Source organism: Panthera leo, chromosome A1 (assembly GCF_018350215.1).
Source record: "Panthera leo isolate Ple1 chromosome A1, P.leo_Ple1_pat1.1, whole genome shotgun sequence".
Taxonomy (NCBI): Eukaryota; Metazoa; Chordata; class Mammalia; order Carnivora; family Felidae; genus Panthera; species Panthera leo.
Genome location: NC_056679.1, coordinates 114313777 through 114337939, shown reverse-complemented (window position 1 = coordinate 114337939; position 24163 = coordinate 114313777). Strand labels below are relative to the sequence as shown.

At 37.4% G+C, this 24163-nt stretch overlaps 2 protein-coding genes across 14 annotated transcripts in view; one reads left to right on the top strand and one right to left on the bottom strand.

Annotated features, from left to right (window-relative positions):
- The window catches only part of FAM13B (family with sequence similarity 13 member B), an 88812-nt gene extending 71315 nt beyond the window's left edge, over nucleotides 1-17497 (top strand). For 4 of the 10 annotated variants that reach the window (XM_042935958.1, XM_042935949.1, XM_042935922.1 and 1 more), the window contains 9 exons: nucleotides 469-598; nucleotides 1451-1532; nucleotides 3584-3813; nucleotides 6102-6185; nucleotides 6415-6510; nucleotides 11011-11094; nucleotides 11182-11345; nucleotides 12494-12595; nucleotides 14105-15852. In XM_042935958.1, coding sequence (XP_042791892.1) covers nucleotides 469-598; nucleotides 1451-1532; nucleotides 3584-3813; nucleotides 6102-6185; nucleotides 6415-6510; nucleotides 11011-11094; nucleotides 11182-11345; nucleotides 12494-12595; nucleotides 14105-14228 — 1096 coding nt within the window. In that variant the 3' untranslated portion in view covers nucleotides 14229-15852. Of the gene's footprint in view, nucleotides 1-468; nucleotides 599-1432; nucleotides 1533-3583; nucleotides 3814-6101; nucleotides 6186-6414; nucleotides 6511-11010; nucleotides 11095-11181; nucleotides 11346-12493; nucleotides 12596-14104 lie in introns of all 10 variants that reach the window. The other 6 variants (XM_042935890.1, XM_042935883.1, XM_042935901.1 and 3 more) reach the window with 3 other exon arrangements.
- The window catches only part of PKD2L2 (polycystin 2 like 2, transient receptor potential cation channel), a 43102-nt gene continuing 33485 nt past the window's right edge, over nucleotides 14547-24163 (bottom strand). For all 4 annotated transcript variants that reach the window (XM_042935972.1, XM_042935998.1, XM_042935990.1 and 1 more), the window contains 3 exons: nucleotides 18545-18657; nucleotides 17749-17856; nucleotides 14547-14656 (listed from right to left, as the gene is read on the bottom strand). In XM_042935972.1, the coding sequence (XP_042791906.1) occupies nucleotides 17760-17856; nucleotides 18545-18657 (210 nt within the window). In that variant the 3' untranslated portion in view covers nucleotides 14547-14656; nucleotides 17749-17759. The remainder of the gene's footprint in view (nucleotides 14657-17748; nucleotides 17857-18544; nucleotides 18658-24163) is intronic.

Below are 24163 nucleotides of genomic sequence, written 5' to 3'. Positions count from 1 at the left end.
TGACAGAGAGTGAGTGAGCGTGAGCGGGGGAGGGGCAGAGAGAGAGAGAGAGGAGGAAAGAGAATCCCTGTTAGTATAGAGCCCAGTGTGTGGCTCGATCTCATGAACCATGAGATCGTGACCTGAGCCGAAATCAAGAGTCAGATGCTTAACTGACTGAGCCATCCAGGCTCCCCTCTTTATTTTTTATTGAAATAAAATTGACATACAGTATTAATATTCTCTTAGTTTCAGGGGTACCTAGCTGGCTCAGTCAGTAGAGCATGCTTGATCTCAGGGTTGTAGGTTTGACCCCCACATTGGGTATAGAAATTACTTAAAAATAAAATGAAAAAAAAATCTCTTAGTTTCAGGTGTACATTTCATAGTAATTTGATATTTTTGTACATTGACATGAACCCCACGAGAACCCTAGCTACCGTCTATAATAACTTGAACTAACAGTATCTGCCTCTTGTTTTAATTCAGGATTCGAAGATCATCCTTCAGTTCAAAAGATGAAAAAAGAGAAGATAGAACACCATATCAATTGGTCAAGAAACTTCAGAAAAAAATTAGACAATTTGAGGAACAGTTTGAAAGGGAAAGAAATAACAAGGTAAATTTGTAGCATTGTTCAGGGTTTGGTAGAACTATTGGAACTGGGAGGAAGTTCTTTGGCGAGCATTAGTCCATCTCTTTCCTTAGATAGCGAAGTTGAGATGTACAGAGAAATACTGATCATGTAGAACTGAGATTATATAGATCCTTAGCCGCCTCATTTCCAGGCCAGTATTCTTACCATTGTATTTTTAGATTTCCATTGGTGAAAAAGATTGTATAATTTTTTTAATGGAAAATTACTTTATTAAAAACATTTTTTTTAAGTTTTTTAAATTTATTTTGAGAGAGAGAGAGCACAAGCTGGGGAGGGGCAGAGAGAAGGAGAGACAGAATCCCAAGCAGACTCTGCACCATCAGCGCAGAGGCTGACGCAAGGCTCGAACTCACAAACTGTGAGACCATGACCTGAGCCGAGATCAAGAGTTGTACGCTTAACCAACTTTGGCACCTAGGCGCCCCAAGCTTGTATAATTTTTAAAGGAAATACTTTACATTAACAAACCACATTAATGCTATTTCTGCTTCCTCAAAACCCACAAGTAGCAAGGGGAGCAGGGGGAAAGTTCGTGAGTGAGAGGGATAGGGGAGAGATATTTAATTAGAGCGTGTGAAGTGAAAAGAATCCTATACTTGGAGTCAGAAGACATTTTCAAATGTGGCTTTTGTCAGTTGCTACACCCTCCTGTGAGAGAGCTTTACTTGATATCCCATTCTGTCTACATTAAATAAGGTAAGATGAAGCAAGGACTGGGCGAAATCTCTGCTGTAGGAACTGTAAAATATTATTTGGGCATAAATGAACAATTATTGCTTACCACAGAGGGGTCAGTGTTCCTTAATTTTTCAGCCCTCCTACAGTGATATTGCGGCCAATCCAAAGGTATTAAAATGGATGACAGAGCTTACTAAACTGCGGAAGCAAATTAAAGGTAGAAAACACATCATTTTTACAATATATTTGCATTTAAGTAGTATGTTTTATTCTCACTATTTTAGTATTCTCATTACATGAAAATTACATGAACTAATAATTCTATGGCATGAATTAATGAGAGTTATATTCTATGAGAATTATGGTTATAATTTTTGATAATTTAAAATCTGAGACACTGGCAAAAATAAAAGCTTCATTTTGTTCTTCTCTTAGTTACGGTCAAAGTTGTAGTTCTGTATTCTTCCAGATGTCTTTCTTGTGTTTCTGTTAGTAATAGTGTTTTGAAAGGGGCTGTAGAGTATATGTTCATAGGTGATGTTATGAAATTTATCTGAAATACATTTCAAATATCAAGCAGTTTTGGATTTGGTAGGTATTTCATTAAGAATTGTTGGTGGTTATTTAATCAAAGACTATCATAATGAACTGTTTATACTACAGAGACTAAAAATTGTCTTTAATTTAAAACTAAGTCTTTGTTAGTGGGTTGGTTTGGCCCAGTACAGTAGTTGCTAAGTTGTATTTACTTTGTGGGTGCTTAGTCAGCATGCTTTTTGGTAATTGTTAATCCTTAAAAAATTATCTGTACCAAGTATGGGTTTATAATCTGGAGCATTACATTTTGGTGTATTCATTTGAATTTATTCAACAGAATTTTTATTATCTTTAAGTACCAAATCTTGTAGACATCTGAGCCTATAGTAGTGGATAAGACAGTGTCCCTGTGGTCATTGAGTTTACACCCCTGTGGTTAAAATAAGTTCTCTTACCTCTTTAGAATTTTCCCGTACAATTCTATTAAGTATTTCCTTGTTTAATGCTAGTTTCCAACCACCAGTGAAAATCATTACCTTGAGTGTGTTACTGATAAGTGTATTAAATTGACCAGCATTAGTCTCTTAACTAATTTTCCAGTTTTCTTCAACTTATGTTGTCTTACGGTTCATTCTCTGCATAGCAGCCAGAATTATCTTTTAAAACTGTTACTTATCTTCAGAGGCCTCAGTGGGGCTTCCCTCTTCAATTAGAATAAACCCTTTACCATGGCTTTCAAGACCTTGCCTATTGTGCCCTTAGGCCATTTTATCATATTCTACTCTCATTTTCTCTTCCTTAAACATGCCATGCTTCAGGGCCTGTGCATTGGCTGTTGCCTCAGTTGGGGAGGAATGCTCTTCCCCCAAATCTTCTATGCTAGGTTAGCTGCTGCTTCTTCCATGTTCATTTAGGATGTCACCATCTCAGAAATTCCTTTTTTGTCAGTCCATTCAATGTAGTCGCTCTTCCCCCAAACCACGTTCCTTTTGGCACTGTGATGTCATCCCCTGTTCTCTTCTTTTTTTTTTTTTTAATTTATTTTTTTAAATGTACATCTATCTAAGTTAGTTAGCATATAGTGCAACAATGATTTCAGGAGTAGATTCCTTAATGCCCCTTACCCATTTAGCCCATCCCCCGTCCCACAACCCCTCCAGTAACACTCTGTTTGTTCTCCATATTTAAGAGTCTCTTATGCTTTGTCCCCCTCCCTGTTTTTGTATTATTTTTGCTTCCCTTCCCTTATGTTCATCTGTTTTGTATTTTAAAGTCCTCATGAGTGAAGTCGTATATTTGTCTTTCTCTGACTAATTTCACTTAGCATAATACCCTTCAGTTCCATCCACGTAGTTGCAAATGGCAGTCCCCTGTTCTTTTTATAGCACTTAGCACTCTTTGAAATTATTTTATGAATCTGATTACTTGTTTTTTGTTTTTACTTCCTTGAATATATGCTCCATGAAAACAGGGACCATGTCTCTTTGTTTATTACTGTATCACCAGTGCTTATTAGAGAATCTTTCTTTATGGTAGGTTTTCTATGAATAATGGCTGAAAGAATGAATGGTATAGCTTGCTATCTGTAGAATTTAAATATTTCATTTAACTTTGAAATATCTGAGCCTGTGTGCTGTTAATGTCTACTCTCCTGTTGTATATCATGCTTATTCTTTTGCATCTTTAACAAAGTCAATATTACTAACCTGTGGTCTTGGTTCTGAAATGTAGATGCAAAACACAAAAGCTCTGATGGAGAATTTGTACCTCAGACACGCCCACGTAGTAACACTCTTCCAAAAAGCTTTGGCTCTTCTCTAGACCATGAAGATGAAGAGAATGAAGATGAATCCAGGGTTATTCAGAAGGAGAAGAAGCCATCTAAGGAAGCAACACTTGAACTTATTCTGAAAAGACTGAAAGAAAAACGTGTTGAGAGGTGTCTTCCAGAAGATATCAAAGTAATCTTGACCTATGCTTTTTGCCCAGACTAGCCTTTAGAGTCCCTGAAACAAAATAATTACCCCAGTGGCATAGAATTGTGTAGGTGGTCTTACTGGTTTGAGGATGCTCCCCAAGTTTGCAGATAAACATGTTTTTATCTCCACACCCTAAGTGTCCAGTCATTCTGGGACTGAGTCACAGTAGTAAAACTAAGGGGCACTTGGCTGGCTTGGTTGGTAAAGCATGCGACTCTGTCAGGGGCTTGGGAGTGAGTTTGAGCCCTACATTGGGTGAAGAGACTACTCGGGAATAAGAGCTTAAAAAAAAAAAAAAAGTAAAACTAAAGAAACGAGAATGCTGATCTGTTTATTTATATTGGAGACACTTGGCAAGATGAGTGTATAAAGAGTGTAAACATAACTGAGCTTGAGTCTTAGCCTTGTGTCTTAATAGTTACTTGTATTGAGTTCTTAGCTTTTGCAGGCCCTGACTCATTGTGTTATTTCCATTTTGCCCCTGTGTCCTTTCAACAGTCCTATGACTCACATGGATATGATTATGTCCTTTAAAGTGCTAACACAATATGGTTGTGAGGATTAAATAAAAGAGTTTTTTCGAAGAACTGTAACTCAATAAAGCCCATTCCTAGGACAGTCCTGGTCAGAGCATTTGGCAACCCAAATTGTTTATCAAATGAGATTTGCTGAGAGAATACAGAGTTGGTCTCAGGTGAACTTTTGTGTAGGCCGTGATGAGCCCTGATCCTGATGCTCATCCCTAGCTTGACAACAGAGTACACCTTTCTCAAAATCGAAATATTGGAAGTGTTTGTCTCCCTTGAACAGGGCTAGATTAGCATTTTTAATCACTTCCCTCCCTCCACTTTTCGTATTTTTCAGTTTTGTGTTAGATCAGCCAACCTCCTGTCCCCTCTCTCCACCCAGTTTTCTAGAGATGATTTTTTTTTTAATATATGAAATTTATGGTCAAATTGGTTTCCATACAACACCCAGTGCTCATCCCAAAAGATGCCCTCTTCAGTACCCATCACCTACCCTCCCCTCCCTCCAACCCGCCATCAACCCTCAGTTTGTTCTCAGTTTTTAAGAGTCTCTAGAGATGATTTTGATTGGATCATCGTAATTTGAATTCATTGTCTTAGGTTTAAGGTGCTGGCTTGAGGTTGAAATCACAGTGTTTTATAGGCTATCCATAGCTGTCCTCTACTGGATGTATATAATCTAATGTAGTAGTTATAGGAAGATATTATCCAGTGAATTTTTTTTTTTTTTTTTTTTAATTTTACCTCTCTTCCACTCTGGTGAGAAACATAGATTGTCTCACCCTGGGAGTAAGTAGAGAGTCTATTTGGTCTGGTGTTCAAAAGGCTGTTCAGTGGAACATCGGTTTGTTGGGATGTTAAAAGGTGGTCCTGTGGAACAAAGTGGGAAGGTTCTATGGGCAAATAAATTTGGGATGTCTTTCCTCCGTTACAGTTTAGAGTACTGAAAGATAGGAGATGAGTATTGCATGTAAAGAAAGCGTTATATAGGAAGGGAAACTGAGCTTATATAGTAAAAGTCTAGGTCACAAATTGGCAGTGTTTCACTTTTTCAAGATTTATCTACTATACTGCTGCCAGATTTTCTTAATAGTTTAGTAGAAATGCTAGATTATTAGATCTGTGCTATTGTGTGTGTGTGTTTTATGTGTATATATGAAATTATAGTTATAATGCTAATAGAAGACTGCAAAATTAAACAATAGGCATTTGTGTGTGCCTGTTGTGTGGTAGGTAGGCACTATTATAAATGCCTTTGTAACATATTAACTCATTTAGTCCTCAATAAAGCCCTATGAGGTAGGGTCTAGTATCCCTACTTTATAGATTAGAATATTGGACAAAAAGAATTTAACTTACCCAAGGTCACTAAGCCAGTATTCATAATTTATTTAGGTAAAATATAAATAAGCCACCAAAGAGGGTTGGTACCTCCTTATTAGAAGACCACATTCGAAAAATGTCTGCAAATCTGTAAGGAAAGGCTGCATTCTTTTTAAAAAAAATTTTTTTTAAGTAATCTTTATATCCATCATGGAGCTCAGACTCACAACCCCAAGATCAGGAGTTGCATACTAACAGACTGAACCAGCCAGGTGCCCCAGGAAAGACTGTATTATTCTGGGCTGGAGTGGTGATTGGCTGCCCTTTTACCCTAGTTATTTACGTTGTGGGGATGATGAAAATCATGATGATGCCAGTGAGAGTGTTTTTTTTTTTTTTTTTTTTTCTTTTAAATTGTAGAAAATGACAAAAGATCACTTGATAGAAGAGAAAACTTCTCTCCAGAAAAGTCTTCTTTACTATGAAAGTCAACATGGAAGGCCGGTAAGTGTCTCTTGCTAAAGACATTTGATTTTCCATCTTAAAAAAGATCCCGAATCTCCTTTGTGGCCCACATCTGCAGAGCTGTTTCATAGAGCACTGTTTCCTGCATTCATGAGATTGCCTATTTATTTAAAATAACTTCTTAAAAATTGGGTGAAAGTCATATTGCTTAATGCTTTGGACTTCAGATTTTCTGATGACTAGGTAATTGCCATTTTCCTTGCTTTAGGTGACCAGGGAAGAAAGACACATTGTGAAACCTCTCTATGAGAGATACAGACTTGTAAAACAGATGCTGACAAGAGCTAGCATCACTCCTGTCCTTGTGAGTAAAACACACAAAGCTTTATCTAGTTCATTTTACCAAGGCCTACCCTTTAAAAAATACTTTTATGGTGGTATATTGGAGAAATACACAGCTAAAGTAGCAAGAATTGTATATGTAAGGTGAGGTTACTGTTTTTAGAAGATAGGAAATTAACAATCAGTGTGTACCTCCCATCTCCCAGGCACTTGTAAAAGCACTCTATGTATATCATAAAAGAAGATGTTATTAAATCTTGACAAGTCAGAACAGGTAGCACATAATAGCCTCCTTTTCACACATGATGAAACTGGGGCTAAGGAGTGATACACCCAGGGTCAGCTACGTTGTGGAATTAAAAAAAACGATTCCTTCCTTCCTTCCTTCCTTCCTTCCTTCCTTCCTTCCTTCCTTCTTCTCTTCCTCTCTCTCTCTTCCTTTCTTTCCCTCCCTCCCTCTCTTTTCTCTTCCCTTCTCTTTCTCTCTCTCTCCCTCCCTCTCTCTCCCCCTCTCTTCCTCGCTCCCTTCCCCTTCCCAGTACAAGTGGGGAGGGGCAAAGGGAGAGGAAGAAAGATTCTTAAGCAGGTCCATGCCCAGCACACAGCCTGATGCAACATGGGGCTCACATGGGACTCGATCTCACAACCATGACCTGAGGTGAAATCAAGAGTTGAATGCTTAACCAAATGAGCCAGCAGGTGTCCCCCACAAAAAACAAATTTCAGACGCTGGCCTAGTTTCTTTCAATTTAAGTGTGCGTGCGTGCGTGTGCACGCGCGTGTGTGTGTGTTTTAATATGAAATTTATTGTCAAATTGGTTTTCTTACAATACCCCTTACTCATCCCAACAGGTGCCCTCCTCAATGCCCATCACACACTTTCCCCTCCCTCCCATCCCCCATCAACCCTCAGTTTGTTCTCAGTTTTTAAGAGTCTCTTGTGGTTTGCTTCCCTCCCTCTCTTTTTTTCCCCTTCCCCTCCCCCATGGTCTTCTGTTAAGTTTCTCAGGATCCACATAAAAGTGAAAACATATGGTATCTATTTTTTTCTGTATGACTTATTTCACTTAGCATAACACTCTCCAGTTCCATCCACGTTGCTACAAAAGGCCATATTTCATTCTTTCTCATTGCCAAGTAGTATTCCATTGTATGTATAAACCACAACTTCTTTATCCATTCATCAGTTGATGGACATTTAGGCTCTTTCCATAATTTGACTATTGTTGAAAGTGCTGCTATAAACATTGGGGTACAAGTGCCCCTCTGCATCAGCACTCTTGTATCCCTTGGGTAAATTCCTAGCAGTGCTATTGCTGGGTCATAGGGTAGATGTATTTTTAATTTTTTGAGGAACCTCCACACTGTTTTCCAGAGCGGCTGCACCAATTTGCATTCCCACCAACAGTGCAAGAGGGTTCCCATTTCTCCACATCCTCTCCAGCATCTATAGTCTCCTGATTTGCTCATTTTAGCCACTCTGACTGGCGTGAGGTGATATCTCAGTGTGGTTTTGATTTGTATTTCCCTGATGAGGAGTGATGTTGAGCATCTTTTCATGTCCCTGTTGGCCATATGGATATCTTTTTTAGAGAAGTGTCTGTTCATGTTTTCTGTCCATTTCTTCACTGGATTATTTGTTTTTCGGGTGTGGAGTTTGGTGAGCTCTTCATAGATTTTGGATACTAGCCCTTTATCCGATTGGTCATTTGCAAATATCCTTTCCCATTCCATCAGTTGCCTTTTAGTTTTGTTGATTGTTTCCTTTGCTGTGCAGAAGCTTTTTATCTTCATGAGGTCCCAGTAGTTCATTTTTGCTTTTAATTCCCTTGCCTTTGGAGATGTGTCAAGTAAGAAATTGCTGCGGCTGAGGTCAGAGAGGTTTTTTCCTGCTTCTCCTCTAGGGTTTTGATGGTTTCCTGTCTCACATTCAGGTCTTTCATCCACTTTGAGTTTATTTTTGTGAATGGTGTAAGAAAGTGGTCTAGTTTCATTCTTCTGCATGTTGCTGTCCAGTTCTCCCAGCACCATGTGTTAAAGAGACTGTCTTTTTTCCATTGGATATTCTTTCCTGCTTTGTCAAAGATGAGTTGGCCATACTTTTGTGGGTTCAATTCTGGAGTCTCTATTCTATTCCATTGGTGTATGTGTCTGTTTTTGTGCCAATACCATGCTGTCTTGATGCTTACAGCTTTGTAGTAGAGGGTAAAGTCTGGGATTGTGATGCCTCCTGCTTTGGTCGTCTTCAATATTACTTTGGCTATTCTGGGTCTTTTGTGGTTCCATACAAATTTTAGGATTGCTTGTTCTAGCTTCGAGAAGAATGCTGATGCAATTTTAATTGGTATTGCTTTGAATGTGTAGATTGCTTTGAGTAGTATTGACATCTTAACAATATTTACTTTTCCAATCCATGAGCATGGATTATTTTTTCCATTTCTTGGTATCTTCTTCAGTTTCCTTCATAAGCTTTTTCAGCATACAGATCTTTTACATCTTTGGTTAGGTTTATTCCTAGGTATTGTAGGATTCTTGGTACAGTTGTGAATGGGATCATTTTCTTTATTTGTCTTTCTGTTGCTTCATTATTAGTGTATAAGAATGCAACTGATTTCTGTACATTAATTTTGTATCCTGCGACCTTGCTGATTATTTTATGTGTTTGAAACACATTAGTTTTGCAGTGTGGAGGTTCCTCAGAAAATTAAAAATAGACCTACCCTATGACCCAGCAATAGCACTGCTAGGAATTTGCCCAAGGGATACAGGAGTGCTGATGCATAGGGGCATTTGTACCCCAATGTTTATAGCAGCACTCTCAACAATAGCCAAATTATGGAAAGAGCCTAAATGTCCATCAACTGATGAATGGATAAAGAAATTGTGGTTTATATACATAATGGAGTACTACATGGCAATGAGAAAGAACGAAATATGGCATTTTGTAGCAACGTGGATGGAACTGGAGAGTGTGATGCTAAGTGAAATAAGCCATACAGAGAAAGACAGATACCATATGTTTTCACTCTTATGTGGATCCTGAGAAACTTAACAGAAACCCATGGAAGAGGGGAAGGAAAAAAAAAAAAAAAAGAGGTTAGAGTGGGAGAGAACCAAAGCATAAGAGACTCTTAAAAACTGAGAACAAACTGAGGGTTGATGGGGGGTGGGAGGGAGGGGAGGGTGGGTGATGGGTATTGAAGAGGCATTTTTTGGGATGAGCACTGGATGTGGTATGGAAACCAATTTGACAATAAATTTCATTAAAAAAAACCAAAAGTTAAGCCAAGACAATTTGATAGGAAAGAATAATTTTTTTCAGCAAATGTTCTTGAGACCATTGAGTATTCACATGCAAAAAAAAAAAAAAAGCACGAATGTAGACCCTTATCTCACACAAAATTTAACTCAGAATGGTTCATTGACCTAATTGTAAGAGCTAAAACTATAAAAGTCATAGGAAATAGAAGAATAAATCTTTGCAATCTTGAATTAGGCCAGTTTTCTTGGATATGACAGCAAAAACACTGTCAAAAAAAAAAAAGTAAAATAAATTGGACCTCATCAAAATTAAAAAGAAAATCGTGCATGAAAGGACATTTTGAATTGAAAAGGCAACCAACGGAATGGGATAAAATGTTTGTAAATCATGTATCTGATAAGGGACTGTTACCAGAATATATAAAGAACTCTTAGAGTTTAATAATAAAAAGTTAAATAACCCAATTAAAAAGTGGACAAAGGATTTGAATAAACATTTCTTCAGCGATCTATAAGTGGCATTAAGCACTTGACAAGATGTTCAGCATCATTAGTTATTAGGAAATGCAATAAACCACATTCACATACCACTTTATACCCACTAGTATGGCTTTAATGAGAAAAGATAACCGTGTGGACAAGGATGTGGAGAAATTGGAATGCTTACACACTGCTGATAGAATGTTAAATGGTGCAGCTACTTTTATAACTAGTTTGGCAGTTCCTCAAAAGGTTAAACATAGAGTTGCCATCTGACCTAGCAATTCTCCTTCTAGGTATATGCCTCAGAGAATTGAAAATATGTCTGTACAAAAACTTGTACACAATTGTTCATACAGCATCATTCCTAATGGCTAAAATATAGGAAAAAATCCACATGTCCAGCAACTGATAGATAAACAAATTGTGCTTTACCCAAATAATGGAATATCAGTTAGCCATAAAAAAGGAAAATGAAAGCTATTGACAGCTATTGTTAAAAAGGCAAATGGTCCAAATAAAATTGCATGTAATACTTTCTTTTTTAAAAAATATTTATTGAATGAGTGCTTTTAGAGTATCCAGACATAAATGAACATTTAGCACTCTTGTGCATACGTAATAAGAAAACATAAACAAAAATAAATTTACTAAGGAATCCTAAAAATTTTATTTCATGTGGTTAAGATTTTGAAAATAAAAGTTTTATATCTGTTCATAGTGAATGAAGCTTCCTTGAATGCTTTAAATATTTAAAGTGTAAACCATTTGTATGTTACAGGGATCTCCATCTACCAAGCGAAGGGGTCAGATGTTACAACCAATCATAGAAGGAGAAACTGCCCATTTTTTTGAAGAAATCAAGGTAATCCTTAAGAGAATTCATTCTCTGATGTCTTTCTTAAGGAAAAAGTTGAGTCATGGCTTGTTTATCTGTTCAATAACTTTTTAGGAAGAAGAAGAAGATGGTGTTACTCTGTCCTCTGAGCTAACTGATATCTTGAAAACTGCTGTGCAGGCACAGTCTTCATTGGAAAACTCTGAATCTGATGTTGAAGAAAATCAGGAAAAACTGGCTCTGGATCTCCGATTGTCAAGTACTCGAGCAGCTTCTATGTATGTTTGCTGTTTGTGATTTTAACCTATTTGTATAATAAAATTTACATGCCGGTGTAAATGTTAAGTAAACAAGCACTTGGAGGGAATTAATGTAGTGCTTCAGAGATGGACCCTTTTTAGAGTGTGATTTATAAATCACTTACTGTGTTTTAAAAATTAAAGAAACTAAAATCCTGCATTTGCTTCATAACGGAGTACAGGAATCAGCTGAGTTAGGTTTGTTCTCTCTCAGCTTCTTTCCCTGATATGGTGTGTAACTGGTTTTCAGCCCTGGCTTCACTTTTTTTTTTTTTTTTTTTAATTGAGGTATAACCAACATGCTCTATTAGTTTCAGGTTGGTGTACACCATATTGATTTGACAATTCTATATATTACTCAGTGCTCACCACAGCAAGTGTGGTCACCATACAATGATATTGTAGTATTATTGACTACATTCCCTGGGCTGTACTTTCCATCTTTGTGACTTACTTATTTTATAAGTGGAAGTTTGTGCCTCATTCAGATCCCGTTCACCTATTGTATCTATCTCCTCACCTGTCTACCTCCCTCACAGCCACCCAGTTTGTTCTCTGTATTGATGAGACCGCTATTATTTGTTCATTTTGTTTTTTAGATTCCACATATAAGTAAAATCATAGGGTATTTGTCTTTATCTCTCTGACTTAATTCATTTAGCATTATATACCCATTAGTTTCATCCATGTTGTTGCAAATGGCAAGATCTCCTACTTTTTTATGGCCAAGTAATATTTCTGTGTGTGTGTGTGTTTATGTACACCACATCTTCTTTATCCATTACTCTACTGATGGACACTTGGATTGCTTCCATATCTTGGCTATTGTAAATAATGGTGCAATAAACATAAGGGTGCCTATCTCTCTTCAAATTAGGGTTTTTGTTTTCTTTTGGTGAATACTCAGGAGTGGAATTACTGGATCATATGGTAACTTCTGTTTTTAATTTTTTGAGCAGTCTCCATACTGTTTTCCACAGTAGCGCTGGTTTCACTTTAAGATTACCTAGGGAAAAAGTTTTTTTAAATACTGCTGTAGAGGTGCTTTAGTTTGCAGCCAGTGTTTGAACCCCTGGTAAGAGTCAAAATGTTCTTTCAATAATGTTTTCTTTCCATTTAAATTTCAGGCCTGAATTACTGGAACAACTTTGGAAAGCTAGAGCTGAAAAGAAGAAGCTACGTAAAACGTTACGGGAATTTGAAGAAGCATTTTATCAACAGAATGGAAGGTTTGTTGAACATCACAAAATTGAGTCTTCCTTCTTCCTTTTTTTTTTTTTTTAGTTATTTTACAATGTTTATTTTTGAGAGAGAGAGAGAGACAGACAGAGCACTAGCGGGGGAGGGGCAGAGAGAGAGGGAGACACAGAATCACAGAATCTGAAGCAGGCTCCAAGCTCTGAGCTCAACACAGAGACCCATGTGGGGCTCGAACTCACGAACCATGAGATCATGACCTAAGCCAAAGTCAGACGCTTAACCGACTGAGCCACCCAGGTGCCCCGAGTCTTCCTTCTTCTTAAACTTAAGTGCTTATATGGTAAATTAAAGGAATATATAGGAATAGAAATAAATTGTGCACATAAGCATGTTATCATTGAAAAAAAAAGTAGAAAACATTCCTTTTTTACTTGGAAGTCCTGCTATTAATGGCAAGAAAAAGAGCTAGGGGAACAATACCTGATAAAATATTTCAGAGTTGTTCTAGAGGGGCTTGGTTGAGTGGCAGTTATGTTGTGTTTTTTAATTCTACATCCTCACCCTTTTGGCAGTGTTTGTGAAACAAAAGGTTTTTCCTTTTGTAAAGGGTCCTGTGACAGCTAGTGTGGATCCTTACACTAAGACTGTGGCTACTTAGGCTGCATGTTGGGCCATTCCAGGCTTCGCATTTTCAGGGTGTGCAACAGGGTGCCAGTCAGTAGTGTGGCTCCTAGAATACAGTATGGCATGTGTTTTTATATAACTGGGGCACAGTTGACTCAGTGGAACTCTTTAAGAAAAATACATTCTAGTTCAGATGATGGACAGAAATGAATGTTATCTCAGACCTCAGAAAAGTTTCTCCATGTATGTAACTGGGTGGTCTTAACAAGCCAGGAGCTGTATTACAAATTCCAAACTGTGTTTACTTTGAGAATTTTCTATATAGTGGGCAAAAATGGTTAAAAAACACCAGTGTAAGAATGCGTTTTTTCAAGTACCTTCTTATTCTTTGCCTTAATGGAAGAAAACTTTTTTGTAATTATACTTCGGATGATTTGATGCTTTATCTAGAGATTAAACTGAATTGGATTGGGTCATTAATATAAAGTGAGAAAACTGCTTTTTTCTGTGGGTAAGATCTTTTACTTCTCAATTCACTGAAGCCATAGTACAGTAAATGTATGAAATCACTGACTGTAATCCTCTAGCACTTGATATACACTTCCAGACCTGACACAGTCTAGCAGCGCGTGTCATACTAAAGTATTTGGCTTCTGCCTGGTTCTCTGCAATGAACATCGATAAGTATAGCATTATTGAATCTGTCAGTAGAGAAATTCATCAAAAAAAGTATTTTAGGATTGTTCCTTGGGGATGGGGTGCGGGGAATTAGTGCAGTAATCTATCTTCTTGCAGAACAGTTTTTTTATTTGAATTTACATTTGGTAACATTGTGTCTCACATCAGGACAAGTTCTGGGACTTTATTTTTTCAGATGATCTCCAGAATATTACAGATTTTATTTTCTTCCCTAGGAATGCCCAGAAGGAGGATCGTGTTCCAGTGCTTGAGGAGTACAGGGAGTACAAGAAAATTAAAGCCAAACTTAGGCTTCTTGAAGTTCTTATCAGCAAACAAGATTCTTCAAAATCCATATAAAATATACTCCTTGAAAACATCATAAAAATCAGTTGTATTCCCTGAAGCAATCATCGTGTGTACTTGGCTGGTACTTGAGTTCATTTTGTCAGGCACTCAGAAAGTATCACTTTGTACTTGGTTGTGGTGCCACTAGAGAATGATGGGAGGGTAAGTAGACCCTCTCTAGGGAGCGTGGTGTTCCATATTAACCACAGACTGTCCTCTTCACCTTTAGCAAACATCAGTTTTCTTCATTGTTTTGTACTACAGATACATCCTGTTAGCAAAAGACTAGTACTTTATTCTTTCAACTTCAAGAACTTTGGCGATACAAGCTTTTTGTTGTTACCAACTTTGCTTTTATTATTATTTTTTTAATTACTGAAGAAAATTGAGAGGAACATCTTCACATTGAATTCTTCGGTTGCCTTTTTCTTACAGAATGACTGAAAATTTGAAAGAAAAGCCTATAAATGTGCACATATGCAACTATGTCTTATGTTTTCTTAGAAAACCAAACTCAAACTGAAATTTCAAGTCCTACTGTGGAACACATTTCTGTTTAATTTCCAAAGTGAAAGTTTCTCACAGGTAATATGTTAGCAAAATTTTGCAATTCAGTGGTCACACAGCTCCTGGATGAAGATAACAGAGGGCACACCAAAAAGTGACCTTGTTTATTAGTATAGTGAACACACACACCACACATCACACACAGAACTGAATCATTTCACATGCTGCCTATGGGACATAAGTTACTGTTTGTTTCCTCAGTTATTCTTTTTCAGCTGGTGATGATGTGATTTGTCTGCATCAGATCCTGTACTTTTTCCTTCCACCCACCTCCAGATAATGTGAGAAAATAGCCATGTCTGTGTAGGAACACTGATGGTGCTCAGATTTGTGTGTTCAATCAGATGGGCCTAAGTTGGCAAAAGAGTCATTATGCGTGAATCAAATCTGTTCTTAACAAGGGCTATACCACTGCATTTTTTACATGTACCTTCCGGGGGTCACATCATTTTTTTTTTTCTCTTTTAATTGGCCAAATCCATGAAGAAAACATCCTCTAACAGGACCACTTTGGCTCAGCACATGCTATTTAAAGCAGCTGTGTAGTGGTGTTCAAAGATGTCTAGTGGTATGCCCCTTGTCATATACTCTAAGCTGATTTTTTGTTCTTTGGCTTTGCATGGCTTTCCTTCAAGTACTCTTCTGGTATCATTCTGCTCATCGTTTTCACAGAATGGTGACTTTATTTGGGCTAACAGTAGTAATAGCATATTCTGGTCAGGCTTAATCTAAGTGTTAATTCTTTTCTTGGTGCTTTTTTGGATTGATGAGTGTCTCACTTTGTGCCCATGGTTTGCATGCATTGACTCATGCGTGATTTTCTTAACTAGCTAATATTAACAGTTCCATGTAAAAATGGACCTCTGCAACATTCTTTAATAAAAGTGAGGGAAGCACGAACCTCAGACTTGCAGCACTATTACATAGTAAGCACATGAAGTAGCTTGGTAATAAGTAGTGTTTCTAGTGTTTCACATTTCACCTATGTGTGCAATGCCTTTTTCGGGGGGAGGGAATGTTCATTGGTGGTGAACATGTAGTTTTACTGGGGAATAAAGCACTAAATCCAGCCCTTTTTGTGTGGTTTCCTTTTGGTATGCCTAGGTTGTTCATAACGTATACCTAGAAAAATGAAATTGAAAATGCCAAAACAAGTATCATATCACTTTGATTTGAATCCAGCATGCAGTGTGCATTTATTTCTTTCAGTCTCCAGACAGGAGTGTATCCAAACATCTAATTTAATGTGCACTGTGTATTGTTTTATATGAATGTTGATATATACCACATGCAAAAATGTCCATATGCACTATTTAAATGTTTTAAATAATATATTCCTTCTTTATAATGCTAAATCTATATGAGTACCATATTTTTATAAGTCAGTGGCCTGACTGGTTTCATTTTAGAATTAACAGCTGCTTCATGGTGTTGATTATTCACTGTTAATGTTTGGCTGCGAGTAGAATAGATAAAAGTAGCATGGCAGCACTTACGCTATGTGACAGTACTTGTGTGTCATAGTTGAGCAGTAGGTGGTAGAACTAGGCAGTTTGTGATGAGTTTTACTTTGGTACAAGTAAAAACAGTATATCTATATACAAATAATATATAGATATATATGACCACCAATATAATCGCATTGCTGTGTCTGGCACTTCATTGTATAGACTTTTGTAATAAAAGAACTTGAATGTTCTAAGTCATTGTAAATGTTTTTTGTTTTCACTAGATGTTAAAAAACAAAAAATCGAGACCTCAAGTGTTTCTTTGCCTTAATGTTCTTGGGCTTTGTTGGAATTACCTCATTCAGGGACCACGGGGGGACAACATGGTTACTAAGCCGCTTGGCTGGCTACAGCTCTGGGGAGTGGTAAGACTAGGGAAGGCCATGTTGTTAAATGCGTTGTGGAAGTCTAGAAGATGCAGAGAGAACAGTCAGCATTTCTTGTTGGAATGAATTATTCTATTAAGCATACTTTTGAGGTACAGTTTCTAAGAAAAGAGCGTGCATGGCTGGCTTGAGGAAGGTGGGTAGATTTAAAATCTATTGAGCACCAATGTGGAAATTGAGTATGATGGTGAGATGATGTTGTTTGGGCCAAGAGAACATATGGCTCTTCCAGGAGGACTTATGTAACGTGCTAAAAATATAGAAGAGTTACCTCACACAACTTTACAACCACTCAGACGGGTTTTGCGGCACCCTCATTCATATTTCTCATATATTAAGTTGACTTCTCATAACTCTGATACTCCTACCTTGCTCTTTGTTTTTACAGTATATTTTGCTTTTAGAGTAGTTGAGGAAATGCTTAGGAACCTTTAAATGTGTTACTTTAGAAACTTTTTGGATGAATTTCCAGTTTGAAAATATTAGTGAAAATTCTGTAGATGATTGGTAAGTTTGTTCTTGTACACTTTAGCTTTTTCTAGATGACCTCAAACTGGGAGGAATGGAGGTGAGATTACTTTATTTGGGGTCTTATATAATGGTTTTCCATAATCATAGATATTTATTAATTTATTTATGGCCAGGACAAGTTATAACATGGTACATGATGAAAACACCTAACAGTTCCTATACTCTAGGTAACATTGAGAAAACTGCTTATGACCTATTAGTTAGAGACCTGCCCCATGAACTATATGCAGCATTTGATACTTTAACTCCACATTCCTAGAATTTAATAATAAATCTCTTTATAAAATCATTTACGTGTACCGGTGTGTATACTCTGGAAGTGTGCTGTTTGGATTGCACAGTGGGGCCCATTCAGGGGTACTTAATTTCTGGAAATCTTTTGGTGAAATCATTTTGGTAATTATACTTTGATGATAGCTTGATGATAGGTGGTACAGTGTTTTTAAAGTGTACCTGAAATGGGTACATGTTTAGGAAATAATTCAGTACAGGGATAAATCTTTGTTACAAATGCTCAATGATTGTATCACAGATTCTCACCTGCACTTGTCTTAATTTTGTAGAGCTGAAATCCTTCTCATCACTCGGTTTAGTTTTAAACTGACGTAGTGTAATTCTTTCTCCAGCTCCACGGCATACAAAAAGAGTCTGCAGGATAATTTAGAAGGAAGCAGAGAATGGGTCAGTAACATGCCTTCGTGCATAGAGAGACAGCAGGTTATTAGTGCCTTTTGTGAAGTACTTGGGGTGGGAAGATAATACTTTAAGCTTCTAAAACATGCCTAATAGGGCCAATTATGGATCTTATATTCTAAAATAGTGGAGAACAGGGTCTCCTGTGCATATTAAATATAAATGGCAGTTCCCGTTAAAAAACTTAAAAGGGGGAGCACCTGGGTGGCTCAGTCATCCAACTTCAGCTCAGGTCATGATCTCAGGTTCGTGAGTTCAAGCCCTGTGTAGGGCTCTGTGCAGGCTTGGAGCCCAGAACCTGCTTCGGGTTCTTTGTCTCCCTCTCTCTCTCTGCCCCACCCCTGCTTGCACTCTGTCTCTATCTCTCAAAAATGAATAAACTTGAAAAAAAAGTTTTTTTAAATATAAATGGCAGTTCCTATTTGGAGATGTAAGAGTAAAAGCAGTTGGTTTCACTCTCACCTTACATTTAAACAAATGGAGTATTGTGCTTTCTGGTTAATTTCAAAGTTGAGTAAAAAGATGAAAAAAAAGGGGGTGGCATCTCAGAATAAGGTTCTGATTTCAGGAAAATAATGTAATTCATGTCCCCAGTCACCATATCATGATATCCCAGAGTGCCCTGGTTAGAACACATACTTACTCTCGAAATTCTTGTTGAGTGACAAGCTGGTAGTCATCTTGAATTTCTGAAGAATAATACTTTTTCTCAAGCCTCTCTTTCCACTTTTTCATCTGCTCTGCACTTTGAATCTCCTGTCAAGTCAGAGGACAAGCATAGGCTGCACCTTTAAATTTTTCTCTATCTTAAGTCTTTGGTACCCAAGCATCACAGCATTGAGAATCTTTTTATTTTTTAATCTAAATGGCTTTATTTTTTTTTTTTTCTTGTCTTATTGCACTGGTTAAACCTCCAGTACAAGATGGAATAGAGATAGTGAGAATGGACGTCCTTGCTTTAATGCTGATCTTAGGGAGAAAGCATTCAGTCTGTCATCAGTATGTAGGCTTATAGCTGACAGGTTTTTGGGTTTTGTTTTGTTTTGTTTTTGTTTTTGTTTTTTTGTAGATACTCCGTATGAAGTCTTGTAAAATCTCTTTTCTACAGTTTGCTGAGAGTTTCTGTTATGGCTGAATGTTGACTTAGGTGAAATGCTTTTTTTTAATGTACATAAATTATTATTTGTTCTTTTCCTTTTTATTCTATTGGTATGGTAAGTTGCATTAATTGATTTTCAACATTCCCTTCCTGAGAGACACCCCACTGGTCACAGTGCTTTATTGTTAAATTCAATTTGTCAATGTTTTGTTGAGGATTTTTGCATCTGCATTTATGAAATATGTTGGTCTGTACATTTTTTTTCTTTTAGTGTCTTTCTCTGTTTTCTTTATCAGGGTAACTTTATATTTTTACTTTTTTTTTGAGTTGATTTTTTTTTTTAATTTTAATTTTTTAAAATTTGCATCCAAATTAGTTAGCATATAGTGCAACAATGATTTCAGGAGTAGATTCCTTAGTGCCTCTTATCCATTTAGCCCATCTCCCCTCCCACAACCCCTCCTGTAACCCTCAGTTTGTTCTCCATATTTATGAGTCTCTTCTGTTTTGTCCCCCTCCCTGTTTTTATATTATTTTTGTTTCCCTTCCCTTATGTTCATATGTTTTGTCTTTTAAAGTCCTCATATGAGTGAAGTCATATGATTTTTGTCTTTATCTCACTAATTTCACTTAGCATAATACCCTCCATTTCCATCCTCATAGTTGCAAATGGCAAGATTTCATTCTTTTTGATTGCTGAGTAATATTCCATTATATATATATACATATATATATATATATATATATGTATATATATATATATATATATGCGCCACATCTTCTTTATCCATTCATCCATCAATGGACATTTGGGCTCTTTCCATACTTTGGCTATTGTGGATAGTGCTGCTATAAACATGGGGGTGCATGTGTCCCTTTGAAACAGCACACCTGTATTCCGTGGATAAATTCCTCATAGTGCAATTGCTGGGTGGTAGGGTAGTTCTATTTTTAGTTTTTTGAGGAACCTCCATATTGTTTTCCAGAGTGGCTGCACCAGTTTGCATTCCCACAGCATTGAGAATCTTAAACTGTGTAGTTTACTGTCCAGAGCTGTGATGTTGAGCCCTACTGGACTTTTGCCCTTCCTGGTTTTTTCAGTCTGTGCATCAGCAGATTCACTTGAGAGGGCTTGGTATTAGTACTGTTCACTCTTGTTTGGGTGGGTTTTTCTTGTGTGTGTGTGTGTGTGTGTGTGTGTTTTAATTAAAATCCTCAGTTTGTTCTTCACTGCCTCTTCCCCTGTGCCTCTCCAGCTGAGTTTTTCTGGTTTTCTGTTCTTCACTTGGCCAAAGCTGAGCTGTTCTTTTCTGTACTTTTGTTGTTTAATGAAGCAAATGTATTTCAGAGTACATCTGTAGGTATATGTTCTCCCAGCTGCTTCGCAGCCAGACCCCTGCAGTCTTACCCAACAGTCCCTAGTCCCTTTTTCGGGATTACTGCATCAATATATGCACTCCAGTCTGTCCACAGACCCCAAAATAAGCTCCTCATACCAGCGAATTCTTGTTGCATTTTTCTCTGCTTCTGAAGAGTCCTTCCTGTGTTTTGTCCTCACTACCACCCACTTCCTTTTTAGCATCCAAATAACATTTTCCCAACTTTAGGGGAAAAAAAAGTTATGTTGTGGAAAATAGGGGCAGCACTAAAAAAAAGGGAAAGAAGAGACATTGCACCCAGATATGATCCAGAGACTTCCCAGTATCTGATACCATCCTGCTCCAGCAATAATGTGAAGTAACTAAGTTGATCCCTTTATAAGCATTCTGATTACTTTCCTCAGAGTGGATGGTGATGCCCTTGTCCATACGAGCATAAATGTATGCTATTCTGGTCAAAGAAACTATTCTATCAGACAGTGTCTATCGTTAAACCAACATACCAGAAGTAGGAAAGGATGGCTTTCAATCTTGCTACTTTTATTTTGGCCACATTATAGCATTTATGTTTTTACACAGTCACCGATAATTTTAATGTGGTAAAGCGGTAGGCCCTGCAACTATTTCTAAATGACCAGGCCTAATTAAAATGTAGATGTGTAAGTAGTCTGGGTTAAACAGACTGCCTAGTAAACTTGACTCATCCTTCAGAAAACCCATCTCAACTATCACTATGTCTGTGAAGCCTGCCTTGACATTCACAGGAAAGTGATGCTTTTCCTCACAAGCAGAGCACCAACTCTTCAAGGGCATTTTCTCCAAGTTCCAAGGTCCTTACACCCTCACCTCTTCCTGTAGATGGTAGCTGTCTCTTACTGTTGTCTCTGGATTAATTTAGTGTTAAACACTGGCTCTTCTAGTCCTCTACTACCTCAGAAAGGAATTCCCTGTGGTAAATACCCTCTTTTTGGACTACCTAGTGTAGTCCACTGGAACCTAACTAATGAGTACTTGGTAGCAGGGGAACTCCAAAGAAACAGACCCTCAGAGATAGCGTATTTCCAGCAAGGGACATAACAGACTTTTAAGAATATGAGACGAACACCCAGCCCTTTGGGATTCCTCAGGCTACAGAACCAGCAGGGAAAGAAGCGGTTACTCAACTAACTGAGGTAACTGATCCCAATTGCCAAGGAAAAATTGACTGCTGCTACAGAATGGGCTCAGAGAGGGCTGTATTTGGAACCCAGGGAATTCTCTGGGGGATGCCTCCTGATACTCTTATGAACAAAAATAGACTGTGTAGTTGAGGGGCGCCTGGCTGTCTCAGCAGAGCATGCAGCTCTTGATTTCAGGGTTGTGAGTTTGGACCCCTATATTAGGGTAGAGTTTACTTAATATAAATAAATCCATAAATAGTAGTTTGAACATTAAGTTCTTAAGGAATTGTGATATCAGTAGAATAGGTCTTAATATCACTCAGAGAGAGATACAGTTACTGTTGGGACTGTGCTTTTCCCTTTTGGGGGAGAGGAGAAAAGTGCCTTCATTTGTTTATAAAGGATAATCCCAACTTATTCAATGGAACCTTGAAAAATAGTTATTGTTTTATAGAAGTTCACACATGTGTACTAAAAGCTGAAAGGATGAGCTGTACTATTTGATCTCTCTCAACTCAAAATTTGCCGCCTTTTTTTTTTTTTTTTAATATTTTTATTTATTTTTGAGAGAGAGCGTGCGTGCATGAGTGGGGGAGGGGCAGAAAGAGAGAGGGAGACACAGAATCTGAAACAGGCTCCGGGCTCAGAGCTGTGAGCACAGAGCCTGACGCAAGGCCCGAACTCGGAAACGGCGAGATCATGACCTGAGCCAAAGTGGAATGCTTAACTGACTGCGCCACCCAGGCACCCCTCAAAACACCTTCTTAAACTCTGATGCTGGGTCTCAGGTTTTACTAACCTCATTCCTCAGGCTTTTGCTACACTGGCTTGTTAGATTCTGCCTTCGTGGAGGATGGAGGGGTGCAGGCGAGTCTGGGTTTTTATCTATCACCATTGTTTCTGCAAATAGTAGTTGTCTCCAGCAGCAGTGGTTGGCTCCAGGCTGCGGCATTCCTGATGTCTTTTGGCATAACCAGAACCAGGCCCATCACACTCCTCAGAAACAGCAGTGGCAGGGGTGGGATGGCGATTACCCTCAGAGGTCTCACTAGACAGCTCTGGAGGCTGAGTCTCTAAGATAAGGTTCAGATAACTTCACCTTTTGTAACCTCAGCCTTGGGAGTGGTAGCATCCTCCTACAGTATGAGTTGCATCAGGGTTTTTACTTTTTCTGCCTTCCATTCCCCATGTAATCATTTCCCTGTAGTTAATTTCTTGTTTGAAATATATAATGTGGTTTCCATTTTCCTAAGTCCTAACTCACAGTATATATTCTTACTTCATCAAGTATATTTTTGTGTCTTTAAGGAATGTTTAAAATTTTTCCATTTCTTGGTTTTAAACACTTTTTATGAATTCCTGGGCATTTTCTTTGTTGCTATTATATAGTCTTCTATAATTTTTAATGAACTGGTTGGTGTTTGCATAATTGCATTTACTTAGATTATTTTTTTCCTAATGCTGTATTGAATTCTGGTACTTGCATACCTAGGAAACTTGAATACCTAGTTGGTAGACCTAGGAAACTTTAAGAGAATCGTAAGTCAAATAGAAGTAGTTTATTTATATCTCTTCCCTTTCAATTCTTAACATTTCTAATTTATTTCTCTTAATTGTTTTGGCTGATCCCTCCAGTACATCCTTTCTTGTCCCTTGTCCCTGACATGTCATTGTTTCTCTGTTAAGTAAGGTACTAGCTTAGGGGTGAGATAGATGTGTTTTTTGGTGGGGGGGAGGGTGAGATAAATGTTTTTATCATATCAAGGAAGTGTTCATTGATTCCTGTTTTGTTTTGTTGTCCTAAGATTAGATATTGAATCTTCCCAAATATCTAGCATCTGTGGAAAATGATCATGTAACTTTCCTTTTGGATCTGTTAATAGAATGAGTTATGTTAATTAGTTGATTACCCAATTTTAAACCATCTTTCCATTCTTAGAGTAAGCCCTACTGAATCATGTTATATTATTGTGTTCTGTTTGATTCTGTTGCTATTATTTTATTTAGGATTTTTACTTCAAAATTTATAACTGGTATGTGTGTGTGTGTGTGTGTGTATAGTCATTTTACATAATGACTATATAGCCATTTTATAAAAATAATTTGATAGTTGTCCATTTTCTTTTTTCTCTGGAACAGCTTGAATAGTTTGAAACTATTTGTTCCTTACAAATATGATACGATTTATTTGTGGGGCCTCATTTATTTTTCAGGTAGCTCTTTCATGACCTTGTTTCTTCTACAGAGTGGATTTGTTTAGGTTTTTAAAAATCTTTTCTGGGATCAGTTTTGATAAATTTATTTTCAGAGAAAAATTACCCACTGCTTTCAGTTTTTCAAACATTATTTGCATAAAGTTATACAAAAAAGTCTCTTAGTGATTTTTTTCAGGTGTACAACATAATTTCATATATGTATATTTTGTGAAATGATCACTATAGTAAATGTAATTATTAGTCAACCTTCATCACTACACAGTTAATAGATTTTTTTTCTTATGAGAACTTTTAAGATCTACTCTCTTCGCAACTTTCAAATATACAATACAGTATTGTTAACTGTAGTCATCATCTATACATTACATCCCCAGAACTTACTTATTTTATAATTAGAAGTTTGTACCT